The 19,123-nt window shown below is 35.4% G+C and overlaps 1 protein-coding gene across 1 annotated transcript in view; it reads left to right on the top strand.

The window, feature by feature from the left end:
• csmd3a (CUB and Sushi multiple domains 3a) overlaps positions 1 to 19,123 on the top strand; it is a 389,031-nt gene that overhangs the window by 330,570 nt on the left and 39,338 nt on the right. Inside the window, exons 57-59 of the mRNA XM_067412377.1 lie at positions 11,342 to 11,524; positions 16,743 to 16,919; positions 17,737 to 17,916. Of these exons, the coding sequence (XP_067268478.1) occupies positions 11,342 to 11,524; positions 16,743 to 16,919; positions 17,737 to 17,916 (540 nt within the window). The remainder of the gene's footprint in view (positions 1 to 11,341; positions 11,525 to 16,742; positions 16,920 to 17,736; positions 17,917 to 19,123) is intronic.

Below are 19,123 nucleotides of genomic sequence, written 5' to 3'. Positions count from 1 at the left end.
AATGATAAAACATGCTAGCAAAATGCTAAAACGTTGCAGAATCATTTTAGCAATGTCCTAAAACATGTTAGGATCATGTTAGCAATGTGCTAAAACATGCTTGCAATGTGATGAAACTTGCTAAAAAATGCTAAGGTGCCAGGATCATGATAGCAATGTGTTAAAATATGATAGGAATATGTTAAAACATGTTAGCAACATGTTAGCAAGTCTAAAAACATGTTACCAATGTCTTAAAACATGTTAGCAATGTCCTAAAACATGGTATGAGCATGCTAGCTATGTGCTAAAACATGCTAGCAAAATGTTAAAACAATCTAGGATCATGCTAGCAATGTGATAAAACATGTTAGCAACATGGTAAAACATGCTAGGATCATGTTAGCAAAGTCTTAAAACATGTTAGGATCATGCTAACAATGTGTTAAAACATTAGCAAAGTGATAAAACATGCTAGCACCATGGTAAAAAATGCTAGGATCATGTTAACAATGTCTTAAAATATGTTAAGATAATGCTAACAATGTGTTAAAATGTTAGCAATGTGATGAATCATGCTAGCCACATGGTAAAACATGCTAGGAACATGATACAAACTTGATAAAACATGTTAGCAACATCCTAGAATCATGTTATCAAATGTCCTAAAACATGTTTTATGTTTTATCAGATTTGTGCTAAAACGTGCTAACAAAATGTTAAAACAATCTAGGATAATGCTAGCAAAATGATAAAACATGCTAGCAAAATGGTAAAAAAATGATATGATCATGTTAGCATTGTCTTAAAACAATCTGGGATCATGCTAGCAATGTGATAAAATGTTAGCAATGTGATGAAACATGCTATCAACATGCTAAAACATGTTAGGAACATGATAGATACTTGATAAAACATGTTAGCAGTGTCCTAAAACTTGTTATGCTAGCTTTATGCTAAAACATGTTAGCAAAATGTTAAAACAATCTAGTATCATGTTAGCAATGTGATAAAACATGCTAGCAACATGGTAAAACATGCTGGGATAATGTTAGCAATGTACTAAAACATGCTATGATCATGGTAACAATGTGTTAACACATTAGCAATGTGATGAAAAATGCTAGCAAAAAGCTAAAAAAATGTTAGGAACATGTTAGCAACGTGATAAAACATGCAAGAATCATGCTAGCAATGTGATGAAACATGCTAGCAATATGTTAAAACATGCTAGGAACGTGTTAAAAACGTGGTAAAACATGCTAGCACCAAATGCTAAAACATGCTAGGATCATGCTAACAATGTAATAAATCATGCAACAACATGTTAAAACATGGTAGGAACATGCTAGCAACTTGCTAAAATATGCTAGCAACATGTTAAAACATGGTAGTAAAATGCTAAAACATGTTAGCAATGTGATAACAAAAAAACATGGCTATGAAGCTTATTTTGTCAAGCCAATATAAAAGTTTGCCCCAATGTACTTCACTTTCTAGTTGCTATTTAGTGTCTTTTATCATATTGCTCTTTTTATTGTTTTATGTAAGGAATAACTGACTCTGGACTGCGTTATTGAAAATTTATGCACATGCCAAGTGATAATATGACCATGATATGAAGCGCTGTGCATTATTTTTCAATAATTTAATGGTCAAGAGTCAGTTTTGCTTACACCAGGGTTACCATATTTTTAGACTTCTTTGTTTTTGTTTTTTGTACACGTTTCTTGCACATCTTGAAGAAGCCGAAGCAATTTTTGTTCAGGCTCATTTAGACCTAGTAATGGAGTCTTGAGCTGTTTCTACGCAGTTTTTAAGTCAAGTCACATGTATTTATATATTATGAAACATTTGATTTCTACAGAAGATAATAGTGACATTATTATTCAGCTCAGTTTAGTTCCCTGTTGATTCAGTTCGGTTCAATAACAGTGTCAATTTTGCAAAGTTCGTATCATTTTCCAGGAATATTCAGTTCAGATGGTTCTCATCCGACAGTGTATGTGCAATTAAATCAATTATATTACTGAATATTAATTGTATTGTAAACCCCAGAGAGAGAGAACATGCATTTGTGTTGTGCAGGAACTTCTCTACAAAAAAGCAGCATTATTAGTTGAACTAAATTTCTCTGTGGCACGGCAGTAACATCGCTATTCTTGAAGACTGTATTGATTAAGTAGCTCTGTGTTCGTGGAAGATAGAGAGACAGAGAGAGTGTGCTTTCCAGAGATATTAAAAGTAATTTCAGAAATAAATTGAAATGGTTATTTTATCCTGTTGTTTGTCATGTTTACAAGCTTGGCCGGTGATGTTGTTTTTCTGGTTTGTTTGCGGACTGTGAGGCTCTTTTTTGAAGTAACTGAAATGAATATTAAAAAACATATAATCCATTACGGTGATTTCACCATGGTTAAGGAGGTTGCTCTGCTTTACGTTTTACAGAAAAAATGACTGTAAAATGTAGTAATCAGTTTTTTTTTCCATTTAGTAAAAGCTTCTCCTTTTCCCGTGGTAAAATCACAGTAACGCACGGTCCCTCGTGGCTTATTGCTTTCAGATAATACATAAGTCCTTTGTATCGGCTTGTTCAGGCTTTGACTTTTGTTTGAAAGAGAAATCATGCATTTGAATGAGCACATTGTTGAGTGAAGCTCATCTTTGTCTTGCTTCGTATTTCCTGTCATTATGTGTCAGTCTTACATGAGTTAATTAAGTTCAGCTGAATAATGACTTCTGTCTCTGCGTGACACACTACACCGTTTCTTCTTACTGACAAGCTGTCTGTCTGAGTCCAACTAACATGCACAGATTTTTCTTCTTTTAAAGAATAGTTCACCCACAAATGAAACAGTCATCATTACTCACCCTTTTTTTTTGCCAGACTTTTTCTCTGTACGGTTTATATTGACCAAAAATATTGTGCATTTAAACTGTTCAACATTCTTCAAAAGCCTCTGTGAGAATCACACACTCCTCTCCACACGCATCTGTATGCAGCGCTGCATGCACTGACCCAGAAACAGCATGAGCTGGGAGTTTCCTCTTTTTCTTTCATTCGTTCTCTCTTTTTTCTCAATCTTTCCCCCTCTGTCTGATTTTGTCTTTTTGACTGTTCAGAATGGGATTCTAGCACACTACTGAATACTGCAGCACATGTCTGCTGTATACTGCCTTTCTCAAGCAGGTTTTTTTGTAAATAGCATGTGAAACAGAACGATGCTGAAACTAAGATGCTGAACATTTCACACAGTACTTATGTTCTGTTTATCTTACGTCATGTTATTTTATTTTGTTATGTTGTGTTTATGTTGTTGTGTTATGTCATATGTCATGCTGTTATGTTATGTTGTCATGTCATGTTGTGTGTTGTCATGTCATGTTATTTTATTCTGTGTTATGTTGTTATGTTATGTCATCATATGTCATGCTGTTATGTTGTTACGCTGTCATGTTACATTGTTGTCATGTTATTTTATTTTGTGTAATGTTTTTATGTCATGTCATATCATGTGCTGTTCTGTTATGTTGTCATGTCATGTGTTACGTGCTTAAAGTTGTTAAGTGGAATGACCGCAACATTTAAATGAGATGCAGCTGTTGTGGTGTGGGGAGGAACAAACCAAGCAACAAGGGATGCAATTAATATCCGACATTTATTAACATGGTAAAAATAAGTCAACACAAGACATAAACTCAATGAAAGTAGGAAAAAACGAGGATGTCGCCAAAGAAAAGAAATAATCAAAACAAAACCCACTAACAAGCGCCCACGCCCCTAAACTAACTACCAAAATAAAATGTAGTAACAAAACCGAAAACTTCTGCGCGGCGCCTTAACTAAACTCCACTAAATAAATAAACAAAAATACAAGGGAGGCGAACACCCACATTATAACTAACATTAATTGCTAGCTACCAAATCGAGCCGTCACGCACTATGCGGAATTAACAATGGTCAGGGAGGTTGATGTTATCTCTGAGCCATCCGCAGCAAAAGGTTTCATTATCGGTTGACAGATAATGACTTCACGCCAGAATCCAAATGGGCTCAAACGTTTAACACGAGAAACTTGTATCACTCTCTAACTCCGTCAGCTTAACTAACGCTTAATGCTGGTTGGGATGTCAGAGCATCATGAAGTCACCAAGATGAGCACCGCTTCACCGTCAACCTAAAACTCGACAGATAGATTAAAAAAAAAGAGGGAGGGAAAAACAAAAACAAAATACAAAAACATACGTGGAACGTAACATCATGTTATTTTGTTATGTCATTTTACAGTATTTTATTTTGTGTTATGTTGTCATGTCATGTTATGTTATGTCATTTTATTTTATTTTGTGTTATGTTGTTACATTGTCATGTCATGCTATGTTATGTTGTTGTCATTTCATGTTATTTTATTTTATATTGTCATGTTGTTATGTCATGTCATATGATGTTATGTTGTCATGTTATTTTATTTTGTGTTATGTTGTTGTGTTGTCATATCATGTCATGCTGTTAAGTTATGTTGTCATGTCATGTTATTTTGTTATGTCATGTCATGTTATGTTATTTTATTTTGTGATATGTTGTCATGTCATGTTATTTTTTTTGTGTTGTCATGTTATGTCATGTTATGTTATGTAATGTTATGTTATGATGTTCTGTTCTGTTATTTTGTGTTATATTGTGATATGTCATGTAATGTAATGTCATTTTATTTAGTTCTGTCAATGTTATATCATGACGTTATGTTATGTATATTTTATGTTATGTTATGTTGTGTTATGTTTTTATGTTGTGTTATGTTGTTATGTTATGTTTGTTATGTTGTGTTATGTTATGTTGTTATGTTATGTTATGTTATGTTATGTTGTGTTGTGTTGTGTTGTGTTGTGTTGTTATGTTATTATGTTATGTTGTTATGTTATGTTATGTTATGTTATGTTATGTTATGTTATGTTGTTATGTTATGTTATGTTGTGTTGTGTTGTTATGTTGTTATGTTATGTTGTGTTGTGTTGTGTTATGTTTGTTATGTTGTGTTATGTTACGTTGTTATGTTATGTTGTGTTATGTTTGTTATGTTGTGTTATGTTATGTTGTGTTGTGTTATGTTGTTATGTTGTGTTATGTTTGTTATGTTGTGTTATGTTGTGTTGTGTTGTGTTATGTTGTTATGTTATGTTGTGTTATGTTGTGTTGTGTTATGTTTGTTATGTTGTGTTGTGTTGTGTTATGTTGTTATGTTGTGTTATGTTTGTTATGTTATGTTATGTTGTGTTGTGTTATGTTTGTTATGTTGTGTTATGTTGTGTTGTGTTATGTTATGTTGTGTTATGTTGTGTTATGTTTGTTATGTTGTGTTATGTTGTGTTGTGTTGTGTTGTGTTGTTTGTTATGTTGTGTTATGTTTATGTTGTGTTATGTTATGTTGTGTTGTGTTATGTTGTGTTGTTATGTTGTTATGTTATGTTATGTTATGTTATGTTATGTTGTGTTGTGTTGTGTTGTGTTATGTTTGTTATGTTGTGTTATGTTGTGTTGTGTTATGTTGTTATGTTATGTTGTGTTATGTTGTGTTATGTTTGTTATGTTGTGTTATGTTGTGTTGTGTTGTTTGTTATGTTGTGTTATGTTTGTTATGTTGTGTTATGTTGTGTTGTGTTATGTTGTGTTGTTATGTTATGTTATGTTATGTTATGTTATGTTGTGTTGTGTTGTGTTGTGTTATGTTTGTTATGTTGTGTTATGTTGTGTTGTGTTATGTTGTTATGTTATGTTGTGTTATGTTTGTTATGTTGTGTTATGTTGTGTTGTGTTGTGTTGTTTGTTATGTTGTGTTATGTTTGTTATGTTGTGTTATGTTATGTTGTGTTGTGTTATGTTGTGTTGTTATGTTGTTATGTTATGTTATGTTGTGTTATGTTACGTTGTTATGTTATGTTGTGTTATGTTTGTTATGTTGTGTTATGTTATGTTGTGTTGTGTTATGTTGTGTTGTTATGTTGTTATGTTATGTTATGTTATGTTGTGTTGTGTTGTGTTGTGTTGTTATGTTATGTTGTTATGTTATGTTATGTTATGTTGTTATGTTATGTTATGTTGTGTTGTGTTGTTATGTTGTGTTATGTTATGTTTGTTATTTTGTGTTATGTTACGTTGTTATGTTATGTTGTGTTATGTTTGTTATGTTGTGTTATGTTATGTTGTGTTGTGTTGTGTTATGTTGTTATGTTGTGTTATGTTGTGTTGTGTTATGTTGTTATGTTATGTTGTGTTATGTTGTGTTGTGTTATGTTTGTTATGTTGTGTTATGTTGTGTTGTGTTATGTTGTGTTATGTTTGTTATGTTGTGTTATGTTGTGTTGTGTTATGTTTGTTATGTTGTTATGTTGTGTTGTGTTGTGTTATGTTGTTATGTTATGTTGTGTTGTGTTTGTTATGTTGTGTTATGTTGTGTTGTGTTGTGTTATGTTTGTTATGTTGTGTTATGTTACGTTGTTATGTTATGTTGTGTTATGTTTGTTATGTTGTGTTATGTTATGTTGTGTTGTGTTATGTTGTGTTGTTATGTTGTTATGTTATGTTATGTTATGTTATGTTGTGTTGTGTTGTGTTGTGTTGTTATGTTATGTTATGTTGTTATGTTATGTTATGTTATGTTGTTATGTTATGTTATGTTGTGTTGTGTTGTTATGTTGTGTTATGTTATGTTTGTTATTTTGTGTTATGTTACGTTGTTATGTTATGTTGTGTTATGTTTGTTATGTTGTGTTATGTTATGTTGTGTTGTGTTGTGTTATGTTGTTATGTTGTGTTATGTTGTGTTGTGTTATGTTGTTATGTTATGTTGTGTTGTGTTGTGTTGTGTTATGTTTGTTATGTTGTGTTATGTTGTGTTGTGTTATGTTGTGTTATGTTTGTTATGTTGTGTTATGTTGTGTTGTGTTATGTTTGTTATGTTGTTATGTTGTGTTGTGTTATGTTGTTATGTTATGTTGTGTTGTGTTTGTTATGTTGTGTTATGTTGTGTTGTGTTGTGTTATGTTTGTTATGTTGTGTTATGTTACGTTGTTATGTTATGTTGTGTTATGTTTGTTATGTTGTGTTATGTTATGTTTGTTATGTTGTGTTATGTTATGTTGTGTTGTGTTATGTTGTTATGTTGTGTTATGTTTGTTATGTTGTGTTATGTTATGTTGTTATGTTATGTTGTGTTGTTATGTTATGTTGTGTTATGTTGTGTTGTGTTATGTTTGTTATGTTGTGTTATGTTACGTTGTTATGTTACGTTGTGTTATGTTTGTTATGTTGTGTTATGTTATGTTGTGTTGTGTTTGTTATGTTGTGTTATGTTATGTTGTTATGTTATGTTGTGTTATGTTTGTTATGTTGTGTTATGTTTGTTATGTTGTGTTGTGTTGTGTTGTGTTATGTTTGTTATGTTGTGTTATGTTGTGTTGTTATGTTGTTATGTTATGTTATGTTATGTTATGTTATGTTGTGTTGTGTTGTGTTGTGTTGTGTTGTTATGTTATGTTGTTATGTTATGTTATGTTACGTTGTTATGTTATGTTGTGTTATGTTTGTTATGTTGTGTTATGTTATGTTGTGTTGTGTTGTGTTATGTTGTTATGTTGTGTTATGTTGTGTTGTGTTATGTTGTTATGTTATGTTGTGTTATGTTGTGTTGTGTTATGTTTGTTATGTTGTGTTATGTTGTGTTGTGTTATGTTGTGTTATGTTTGTTATGTTGTGTTATGTTGTGTTGTGTTATGTTTGTTATGTTGTTATGTTGTGTTGTGTTATGTTGTTATGTTATGTTGTGTTTGTTATGTTGTGTTATGTTGTGTTGTGTTGTGTTATGTTTGTTATGTTGTGTTATGTTACGTTGTTATGTTATGTTGTGTTATGTTTGTTATGTTGTGTTATGTTATGTTTGTTATGTTGTGTTATGTTATGTTGTGTTGTGTTATGTTGTTATGTTGTGTTATGTTTGTTATGTTGTGTTATGTTATGTTGTTATGTTATGTTGTGTTGTTATGTTATGTTGTGTTATGTTGTGTTGTGTTATGTTTGTTATGTTGTGTTATGTTACGTTGTTATGTTACGTTGTGTTATGTTTGTTATGTTGTGTTATGTTATGTTGTGTTGTGTTTGTTATGTTGTGTTATGTTATGTTGTTATGTTATGTTGTGTTATGTTTGTTATGTTGTGTTATGTTTGTTATGTTGTGTTGTGTTGTGTTGTGTTATGTTTGTTATGTTGTGTTGTGTTGTCGCAAGACCCCATGTTGTGAGTTGTATGTAGTTATCAAAGTGTACATAAATATAGTTTACATTTTACATTTTTAATTTATCTAATCTAACTACATTAATTTTACTCAAACTGTATGGCATGTTTACTTTTTTGTTTCTCCTGAAGAATTTCAGCAGAAACATCAGAGATGAAGTTATACCTAAATGAAGCACATCTCAAATCCTCCTGAGCTTTGAAAGAGCAACCTCTGAGAAATAACATTTTCCTCAGGGCTCTCTGTGTCTTTCTAGCTTCACTTCTTTATTCTGTGTGAACATGCTTGGCTCTTCTCGGGAGGTTTGATGTCGAGACTGTGCTCTGGATTTCTGGGACAGTAATCCAGCATCTCGATTGCTGGAGATGTTAGGAGGTGTACGACTCCATGGGTTAGTTCGCCAGTCAGGTGCTGTTGCATCTAGGCTTAATTTTAAAGCCTTTCCAGCTGTATGTTTTTCTTTAAGATAAGAAAGCCCCATGCACGTCCCCTGGAGCGCCTGCTTCCGTGGGAGTTTTTGTTGTTTTTGCATCGCATTATTTGGCAAAATGAATTTCACTAAAGACGAAAAAGCCGATACTACCAGCGCAATGTAATAAAATGTGGATGGAAAGCAAAATCAATAGCGTTCTGCGCTGCCAGGTGAATCAGAGTTTCTTATGTAACGAACTTCGCAGCCTTATTATACCCCGCTAAGCTACTGGTGGGCGACTTTAACTCGAATTCACACCTCAGTGCTGTGCCAATTAATGGCAGCGATATCTACTGCTGTAGTATTCAACAGCTTCACCTTTGTAGAAGAATCTAATGAAGCTTATGTAAGCACACATGTCCACACAATGTCCATCAAGAGCAGAAAACTTTCCGTATCAGCTGAATGGATCAGCGGCTTTTATGGCCACTTGTGGTGGGGCGGATCTTTTCGGCTCGCTGTCTGTTTGTAACATGCCAACAAAGGCAGGGCGTCAGGCCGACTGAGGTTAATGAGCAAGAAAAGTCAGCCTTTTCTCCATCGTGACACATGGGGTTGGCTATTCGAACAAACGTGGGTCTGCCATGAATAGTATTTCTCTCTGCGTGTGTCTTTCTTTCTACATCAGCATGCTTGGCATGATGTCAGATGAGTACAATCCGCCGCTCATTTTCTGTGCCGTCGAGTAGAAAAAGGAATGTCCCAGATTTCTAATGAACTAAAGCGAAAGTATTTGACTGGAAAAACACAGCGCTCTCATGGAGTGATGCTGTTTTCCCTATTTATTTGTGTATAAAGACCCTGGTTAAGCCACAAGTTAGTCGTTCCCCAGGGTTCGAGGGCCGTTTGCTGAGTCTGGGCTTTCCGATTGGCCTCAGGGTGGTTGTTCTTGTAATTAAAAAGGATTTGATGTTTGGGTCATCGCTGACTCGAGAACAGGGCTCGACGCTCCTGTCTGCGCCATCCAGTCCTGTTCAATGAATATTTTACCATAATTATTTATGCTAATGGTTTATGCTGGCGGCCGCTAGATGATAATTGATAGCCTGTTGCTTATCACACTGTCATTTGGAAAGGTGTCGCATCTCTCACGCGCCTGCTAATTCATCTTCTCGCCAGTAGCAACATATAAATGTTTCTTCACTTGTTTCTCTTGAGAGTTTCGCCTGGTTTTTGCACTTCAAAATAGCAATATGGGTCTTCTAAAGGAATAATTCACATAAAAGTGAAAATTTTTCACTCTTGTGTTGTTCCAGACCTGTATATGAGTTTCTTTTTTGTGTGAAACGGAATGGAAAACACCTTATGTTTCAAAATCGTGTGCAATATTTATGCATTTAGCAGATGCTTTTATCCAAAGTGAGTTATAATAGAGGAACATAAGCAATTTGTCACAGATCCAGCAATATTCATAGTGGACCATGCCAGGTTTGTTAGAAAGCTAGATTAGGAAATAAGCTAAAGCAGAGGTGAAATGAGGGGGGAAAGATTTTCCCAGTAATGAAAAGCTTGTTTTTGCTTCCATAGTTAGTATCTCCACCTAATCGTACAAGTTAGGTGAGCAAAAAGATTGTGCAAGCTCAATCAAATAGTATTTTCACACACAGAAAGTTCTTCTCTTGGCATCTTCTGAAGCTGCGTGATGAGTGACAGCTCCGAGAACAGGGGAAGTGTTCCTTTGGGATCTCTAACTGCTCTTTATCCAAGCAATGGCTGTTTGGCGCTGGAAAACTCCTCTGTGTCCAAATGAAGCTTTTATAAGCTTCTCTAAAACGACACTGAGCAGGTCTGTTTTGCTGTCAAATTGTAATATGATTTTGACTTTCATTAATCCATTTAATCCCAACAGTCACATCTGTGATCAACATTTACTTTTGAGTTTGAGTTTTGAAGGGTGAGAAAAGGGTTGTTGGTGAAGAGATGATGGATGCTTTGACGTGGCCGGGGTGAATAGTCATATTTCATTCTAGTTCTTTTAGGGATGTTTAGATAGTGGAAAAGGATAATGTTTTATGTTTTTGAAAGAAATGTGCTCACCAATGCTGCATTTATTTGATCGAAACTACAGTAAAAATGATAAATATTTTTATCATTTAAATGCATAAGGTAAATTTACTTACTAGCCAAATTTTGTAATATATAATCTTGGTTTCAGAGAATATATTTTGAATTATATATTATATATATATACTCTTTGGCGCATATAATAATATTTTATAGTGAATATATATATAATATTTTAGTTTGAAACTAGACAAAAACTGCCATTTTGTAATAATGCAGTCAAATCAATATTTCACACCTGTGTATTTATTTATTTAGGGAGTAGCCATGTATAGTGTACAGTCAGCTGGCCATTATTGCAAAATGATTCTGGGTGATTCTGGTTGATATTATAATAATAGCTGCACATTATGTCTTACATACTGACCAAGTCTGCAGTTTTTGTCTCCCATGGGTTGCACACACTCCCCGTAACTTACTGTCACTGTTTTTTTCTAGAAGAGATATGCAGTTTGTTTCTATCAAAGAGCTCTCTTAGCTGGAAAAAAAATGGGATAAAGTATGCGGAATAGTATGTTTATGTGTGCTGTGCCCGCAGGTGATAAAAGGGGCGGCTGTGGGGATCCGGGCACGCCGGCCCATGCCACGCGAGAGGAGGGCAGTTTTCAGCAGCACGCTAAAGTGCGCTTCACCTGCGCCACGGGTCACACGCTCTACGGCTCGGCTGAGCGGATCTGCTTCCCCAACGGCACCTGGTCCGGCCGTCAGCCCACCTGCAAACGTAAGTTACTCCATTAGACGGCGTGTACACTGACACTGATGTCGAGAGAACAAAACATTTGAGCCAGTGTCACGCGTTCTGTAATACACGCAGAAGACGACCTTGCACCAGAGGAAATTGCTTAAAAGTGTTTTTTCTTTCTAGCTCTTTCTGCCTGACGCATTGTCCGTGTCATCTCGAGGGTGACAGGTTATTGCGGTCCAGCGTCAAGCTGGGCTATAAAACAGATTTACAGATTGTTAGCGTGCAGGTCCCAGGAGGCTGAAATTTCTCAAGCTTGAATGTTTTTGCTACGCAGCTCTGGTCTAACAGCTTGTCTTGCATTAAATCCCATCATGCCCCCCTGTGATTTCCCAGGCCGAACAAACACCAACATCTCCCCACAATTTAACCCCACCCAACCCGCAAGTGAGGGGAGAGAACTGAACAAAATCTATTAGATTCAGTGGGAAAACCTCCTGGGCTCAAATAATCAATGCAGAATAATCAAATTGCACTTAATTAAATGCCCGAGCTTGAGTGATTATTTATATACTATTATGGTATATATTAAAGAGGACCTATTATGCTTTTATGCAACTTTCTTTAGTTTTGTTGTTTGAGCATGAAAAAGGTTTCCAAAGTCCCTCCAGCAGGAGTCTATCAGTGTCAACCTCCCTGAAACGCCTCCATTGTAGGCTTTAGTTTTCCTTTGGGAATGAATATGTCACAATATTCCTAGTGTTAGAGTTAATTAGATACTTAAATGATTAACCAGTTGTTTGATTATTGAAGACACCTGATGATAACGAGCACAATCACTTGAGGTCACCATAACGGTGATCAGTGTTTCAGTTAGTTGGGCAGCTCGACTCTTGGATTTTTAGGTCAGTTTGTGGTTTTTGTAACAGTGTTTACCAAAACATAATTTGTTGCAAAGGTAGCCAGAAACAAATATGATTCTTGTGTTTCTCTTTCCATCAGTGATTGTGTTCGTTATCATCAGGTGTCTTCAATAATCCAACAATCACAACAATAAAAAAATTCCCCGGTGTTAAATTAACAGTGTTCGGTGTTCTTATGTGAACCACCAGCAGGGTGTTAAATGTAACACTAAAGCAGTGTTAGAGTTAATGAGATACTTAACACTCTGAGGTCTGAGGGTATCGCCGGCGATACCACCACAGTTTTTTTCTAACCAGTGTGAAAGAGACTCAAAATACTCTGTTAATGTTGCACATACAATTAAGAGTTATACAAAATTTTAATCTGTGGAATATCTTCTTTTATTTGTGTAAACTCAAGAAAAACAAAAACAAAATGTTGTGCTTTTTGTAAAATAAAGAAAACTAACATGATGCGTGATCTCTCGTCTCCCTCTGAACGAAGTCCAATCTGATAGTTCTCAGAAAATGAACTGTAACTTAGTGAAAACTAATCACAAAAAAATTTGACTTATGTCTAAAGAAATGTTGAAATGTCAGGTTTTAAATTGTGTAAAACACACATTCTGTGTCTATGTAATCTGTATGAAAAGAGAGCCATGTCAGAAGTCTGTGATTCAGCTCATTATCCGCTAATGCGGCCACGCCCACGGAGTCAGCGCTATTCAGAGGCAAATTCAATCAATACATGAATACATCGTCTCAATCGTGTATTTATTGTCTTGAAAAGTGTTTTGAATAGCCATAGTTAGCGATCTCTGTCCTCTGTTAGTTCAGTTAGTTCCTGGATTGCCTATTCTTCTTTAGTGCTCAGGCATTTGTGGACTAACGGTGTACAGAGCGCCCTCGGGCTGCAAGTATGAATTCAAAACACAGTATCTAGCGTTCACAGTGACGACAATAAATAATGAATAAATACTCCTCTGTATAAAAAATTGACATAAACATGAGAATCCATCAATATTTCTCCAAATGTGCATGCTTTTAAGCTAAAAGCCTATATGAAATGCCATAGAGGTAACATTATTGTTCAGACACTTTGCATCACAGAAATACATTATATTTTAAAGAATATAATAGAATACCATTATTTTAAATTGTAATAATATTTCACAGTATTGCTGTTTTTTCTGTATGTTTGATTTACACCATGTTGAGATTTCAATCATGATCACAGAGGGTTTTTTCACAGCCTACCTGACTGAAAGGCCTCATTAATATGCAAGTCATTTCAGGTCATTATTATGTGATTCTTTTGTCTTCTCAGGTGAGAATATCCCATTATACATGAGGATTCACGCCTCCACGCATACTGTTTCTTGACCAAAGATGTTTTAGAAAATTTAAATCTCTATATTGTTTTATATGAACAAGCAGGCAGCATAACTTTTACCTCATTTTGAAGCAAAAACTCTAGACTACAACCTCAAATACCCAGAAGTCTTGTGAACACAGATTTAATATATATTTTTTGGCTTTATTTCAGTGACTTAAGTTTTTTGTTTTTTCAATAACCACGCATATACATTATTCCTTCAAAAACACAAACATGTACATACATGTTCCTCACTTATTATTGTAGCCTAGTTTGTGCTGAATACAGTGTAATGACCCTTTTTCCATTAATATGTTTATGAACAACTGAAAAAAGCACAAATGTCAGGGCATGTCAAAACTTCTCCAGGGTCCCAAAAATCCTCAGACCCCTGAGGTTTAAATGATTAACTGAGTAATGATTGTTTGATTGTTGAAGACACCTATGATAACGAGCAGAATCACTGAAGAAAAGAGAAACACAACCACAACTGACTTCCAGCCAAAGCCTTAGATGAAATCAACTGAAAAGACATTATAGAAAACATCTGTACTAGGGTTCAACAGCAACTATATTTCTTACATAGGCTGAGGGTCTTTGGTGTTAACCAGAAAGTGTTGCTTCTTTTCTATCATGCTGTAATTAAGAGCCTGAATGGCATCTCAGCCTGGTTTGGCAACCTCAATGTACAGCTGAAAGCCCAGATTACACGGTTAACACAGATAGCCATGAAAATCATGGAAGTTACGCAGCATCCCACACTTCAGGCTGTCTATGATGAAACTATTATCAGTCAGGCCCAAAAAATTATTTAAGATCCCAGCCATGTCCTTCACCCTGAGTACCAGCTTCTTCCCTCAGGAAGACGCTTTAGAGTTCCCCAGTTCAGGCTTAACCACTTTAAGACTTCCTTCATCCCCCTGTCAATCAAAGCTTTTAATGACAAGTCAGCGAGAGGTTTGCCCCTATAATGTAACGATATTCATGTATATTTTATTATCTTTTTCTTTTGCATTTTATTACTATGATGATAACAGGTGTGCTGTACGACGGGTATGTATGTTTGGTCACCATAACGGGGATCAGTATTTCATTTAGTTGGACTGTTTGTTTCTTGGATTTTTAGGTCAGTTTATGTTTTTTGTAACAGTGTTGAGCAAGAAACCAAGATGATTCTTGTGTTTCTCTTTCCATCAGTGATTCTGTTCGTTATCATCAGGTGTCTTCAACAATCAAACAGTCATCACAATCGAAAATTTCCCCAGTGTTAAATTAACACTGTTCAGTGTTCACATGGGAACCACCAACAGGGTGTTAAATGTAACACTGAAACAGTGTTAGAGTTAATTAGATACTTAAGTGATGAACTGAGAGATACCATTGTTGAAGATGAGACCAAAGACCAATGTTTGGTCACCATAACGGGGATCAGTGTTTCACTTAGTTGGCCAATTTGACTCTTGGATTTTTAGGTCAGTTTGTGGTTAATTAACACACAATGTATTGCAAAGGAAGTCATAAACAAAGATAATCAGATGATTTCACTTTCATCATCATAAAGAAAAGTGATTAGTTACTCTCATCATTGACTAAAAGTGTCGGGCATCAATAATCAGCATATGAATCTCAACAATGGTGACATGCTTCATGCTGCAATGCATGATGGGAGTCATAGTTTTATACTATTGTGGCCCCCGGCATGTATTGTGGCATGAAGCATGTTTTTGTTTTTTAGAAAAAGTGCATCATTCAAACACACCAACATCAAGAATCAGCATATGAATCTCAACAGTGTTGACATACTTCATGCAACAATGCAGGCATGAGTTTTATACTATGGTGGCTCCCAGCTTGAATTGAGGCATGAGGCATGTCACCATTGTTGAGATTCATATGCTGATTCTTGATGTTGGTGTGTCTGAATTTTTTTCTAAAAAAAAAAATTAAAGAAATTACATGTCGTTCAGACACACACATCAAGAATCAGCATATGAATCTCAACAGTGTTGACATACTTCATTGCACAATGCATGCCAGGGGCCACAGTAGTATAAAACTCATGACTCCCATCATGCATAGCAGCATGAAGCATGTCAGCATGTTGGCTTTCTTTGCAATAAATTATTTGTTTTTGTAAACACTGTTACACAAGCTGACATAAAAAAAAAATCAAGAGTCGAGCTGCCCAACTAAAGGAAACACTGATCACCATAATGATAACCACATATATTCAATAAAACATCAACATCTAAACCTCAGTCTCAGTCAGTCTGGTTTGTAATAAGAGAGATTTAAAGGGTTAGTTCACCAATTTATTCATTTATTACTCACCCTTGTGCCATTTTACACCCATAAGACTTTCGTTGATCGCCAAAATGCTAAATTTGGCGCCACTGTACTCACATGAACTGATTTAAATATGTTTTTAGTGCATTAATGGATCTGGAGAGAGGAAATGCCATTGCTGTTTCTCTTTCCTTCAGTGACTGTGCTTGTTATCATCAGGTGTCTTCAATAAACATCACTCATTTAATCACTTAAGTATCTAATTAACTCTAACACTGCTTCGGTGTTACTTTAACACCCTCCTGGTTGTTCCCATATGAACACTGAATGTTGTTAATTTAACACCGGGGAATTTACTGTGTTGAAACTGCCGGTTATGGTAAGGGTCTCAAAGTGCTTGATCAATCACAACACACTGCTCCAGCCGACCAATCAGAGCAAATTGTGCTTTTCAGAAGGAGGGGCTTCATAGAGACAGAGCGTTACTGACAGACTGGGAAGAGAGAAGCTGCAACAATGGAGAATATGAGGAAAATAATGCATGCAAACATGTTCTAGTAGAGCCTAAAAAGTACTTCAACTTATTTCAGTTAGTTGTCAACAACACTGGACCGTTTTATGCAAATACTTCCTTTAATGGTGCCACAAGCATGTTCATGATGCTCTACTAATGCAAATCTTTTTCATCCAATAGCTGTTCAGTGTGGGAATCCTGGGACTCCGGCTAACGGGCAGGTTTTGCGAGTACACGGCACTAGCTTCTCTCACTCCATCATCTACTCGTGCGTGGATGGATACCGTCTCTCCGGTTCTCCCTCCCGGCAGTGCCTGGCCAACGGAACCTGGTCTGGCGCCGAGCCCAACTGCACCCGTACGTACTGAAACATGCTGGCAGAGTTAAAGTCTTCCTTCATCTGTTCTGTTTTCCCCCCAACTGTGTGTCTTGGCAAATGTTGGCAAAGTCTCAGCGTAATAACAAGACGCCCATTTGTAATTAGCCAAAACGACTGATGTTGTGCTCAGACCCTGCTCACCTCATGAGAAATCTCATTAATGCAACAGGATTTATTACTGCCGCCGTCTAAGTAATAGTAGGATGAGATGACAGGCAGAATCAATCTCTTCCTGACGTGTAATGCGAGATTGATGTCGGGGTAGATGGAAAATAATGAGCGGGGGAGTGCGGCGAATTACTCAACGCTCTGATGTGATGCTCTTTGTTGATCTGACAAGATAAACTGTGGAAGTTAAAGGTGAAGTCATTTCAGAATGGCACAAATGATGAATGTTTTCTGACACGCCCCCTGCTTGACATTGATTGGTCGAACAGGAAGCCACGCCCCTAATGTGTTTCAAAAGTTTCATTTCAGTCAGACCAAAGTGAGAATTTCCCATTTTAAAATGTCATTACGCTTGCTGTTATGCTTTGACCGTCTAAATGTTGTTTAACCGAAGATGTCGTTCTGTACGATGACAAAATGTGCCATTTTTCAGCTGTAGCTTCTGACCCCGAGGCTTGACCATTATACTATCAATGTGACAGGCAGAACTGTACAGAAGCATCCAGAATAATTGTTTATTTAGTTGCATGTCTTGAAACCAAACAGTTTTATGATGTTATTCATGTACACCCACTCAGATAATGGTGTTTCCATAATGCGGTTTGTGTGCTGCTTCTGCTGTAATAGTGATTAGCTGTGGGGATCCAGGCGTACCTGCCAGCGGCCTGAGGTTCGGCGAGGACTTCACCGTCGGACAGAATGTGACGTATTCCTGCCAGCCCGGTTACGTGATGGAGAACGGGAGCGTCGCTATCCGCACCTGCACCCGCAATGGCACCTGGAGCGCCACCTTACCCACCTGCCAAGGTACAGGCTTGAGTTACGATACTGAGACTTTCTGGTGGTTTGCCGAGGCTTTGAGTGCCACGAACAAACAGATGTTGCTCTGAAGTTGCCAAGATGCCTTGGGTTGTGAATGGGCTGTTGTTTCTGAAGGAAGGCATCAGAGAATAAGGGTTTAACCGTGAACCGTGTCAGAAGAGAGAGAGAGGGAGATTGATGAATATTTGACAGCCCTTGGCCTCTTGCAGGAACGGTCATTTACTTTGTATCCTTCAATTACTGAGACGATCCAAATAGACAGAATCCTGGCCAACAGGGACTCTGCACTAGGAAAATTCACATTTTCATTCCCTTTATCCAAATATTTAAAAAAAAATGTTAAAGATTTTGTAAGCATATTGCGTAGTTGTGCTTGGAGTCGATTTGTTTTATTTGTGATAACGCTATGAAACCTGACAAATTGTGCCAACATCATTTTTGGCCAGAAATTATGAACCTGTGTAGAAACAAGAGAGAACCAACTAAATATTAATAACTGTAGTCAATGTTTGCTCATATTTTGGTTGTTTAATCAAACTTTGCAGGGTCATTAAAAACAATTATCACTTTTGGCCACTACTGTAGTTGACAACTGACATGGATATTAATGTTTTTTAAAATCAGAATTTTAGGTTAAGATTGATAATTAGTGAAAATATTATTGTAGGTACTGGAACTGGTCACTATTTAATTTTAACCATTTTTTCCATAGGTTTTCAAACCTTTATGCAGTTTTATATGTGTGAATATAAAACTATATTTTATTTTATTTTATTTTATTTTATTTTATTTTATTTTATTTAATATTTATATAAATATATAAAACAATAAATATAATTATATATAAATTAAACAAGTCATAAATGTCATTGTATTTATTTTTAGATTTATTTTGCATTAATTTCTTATTTTTCATTATTAATATAATATATTAATTTATTATATATATTATTAAATTATTAATTATAATTTTATTAATATTATTTTTCATTTTTAATTTTATAACAGCAGCAACTAATAATGATAAAAATGATTATTATTATTATTATTTTATAATTTTTATAATTATGTTTTTAAATATCCAATAATGAACAATATTTTGTTACTTTTTTTTTGTAATGTAATTTTTTTAAATCATATTTTTTACAACAACAGTAACTAATAGTAATATTCCTTCCTTCCTTTCTTCCTC

This window comes from Chanodichthys erythropterus, chromosome 2 (assembly GCF_024489055.1).
Source record: "Chanodichthys erythropterus isolate Z2021 chromosome 2, ASM2448905v1, whole genome shotgun sequence".
NCBI classification, from domain to species: domain Eukaryota; kingdom Metazoa; phylum Chordata; class Actinopteri; order Cypriniformes; family Xenocyprididae; genus Chanodichthys; species Chanodichthys erythropterus.
Note: the sequence above shows the minus strand (reverse complement) of the source record. Positions and strands in the feature narration are given on the sequence as shown.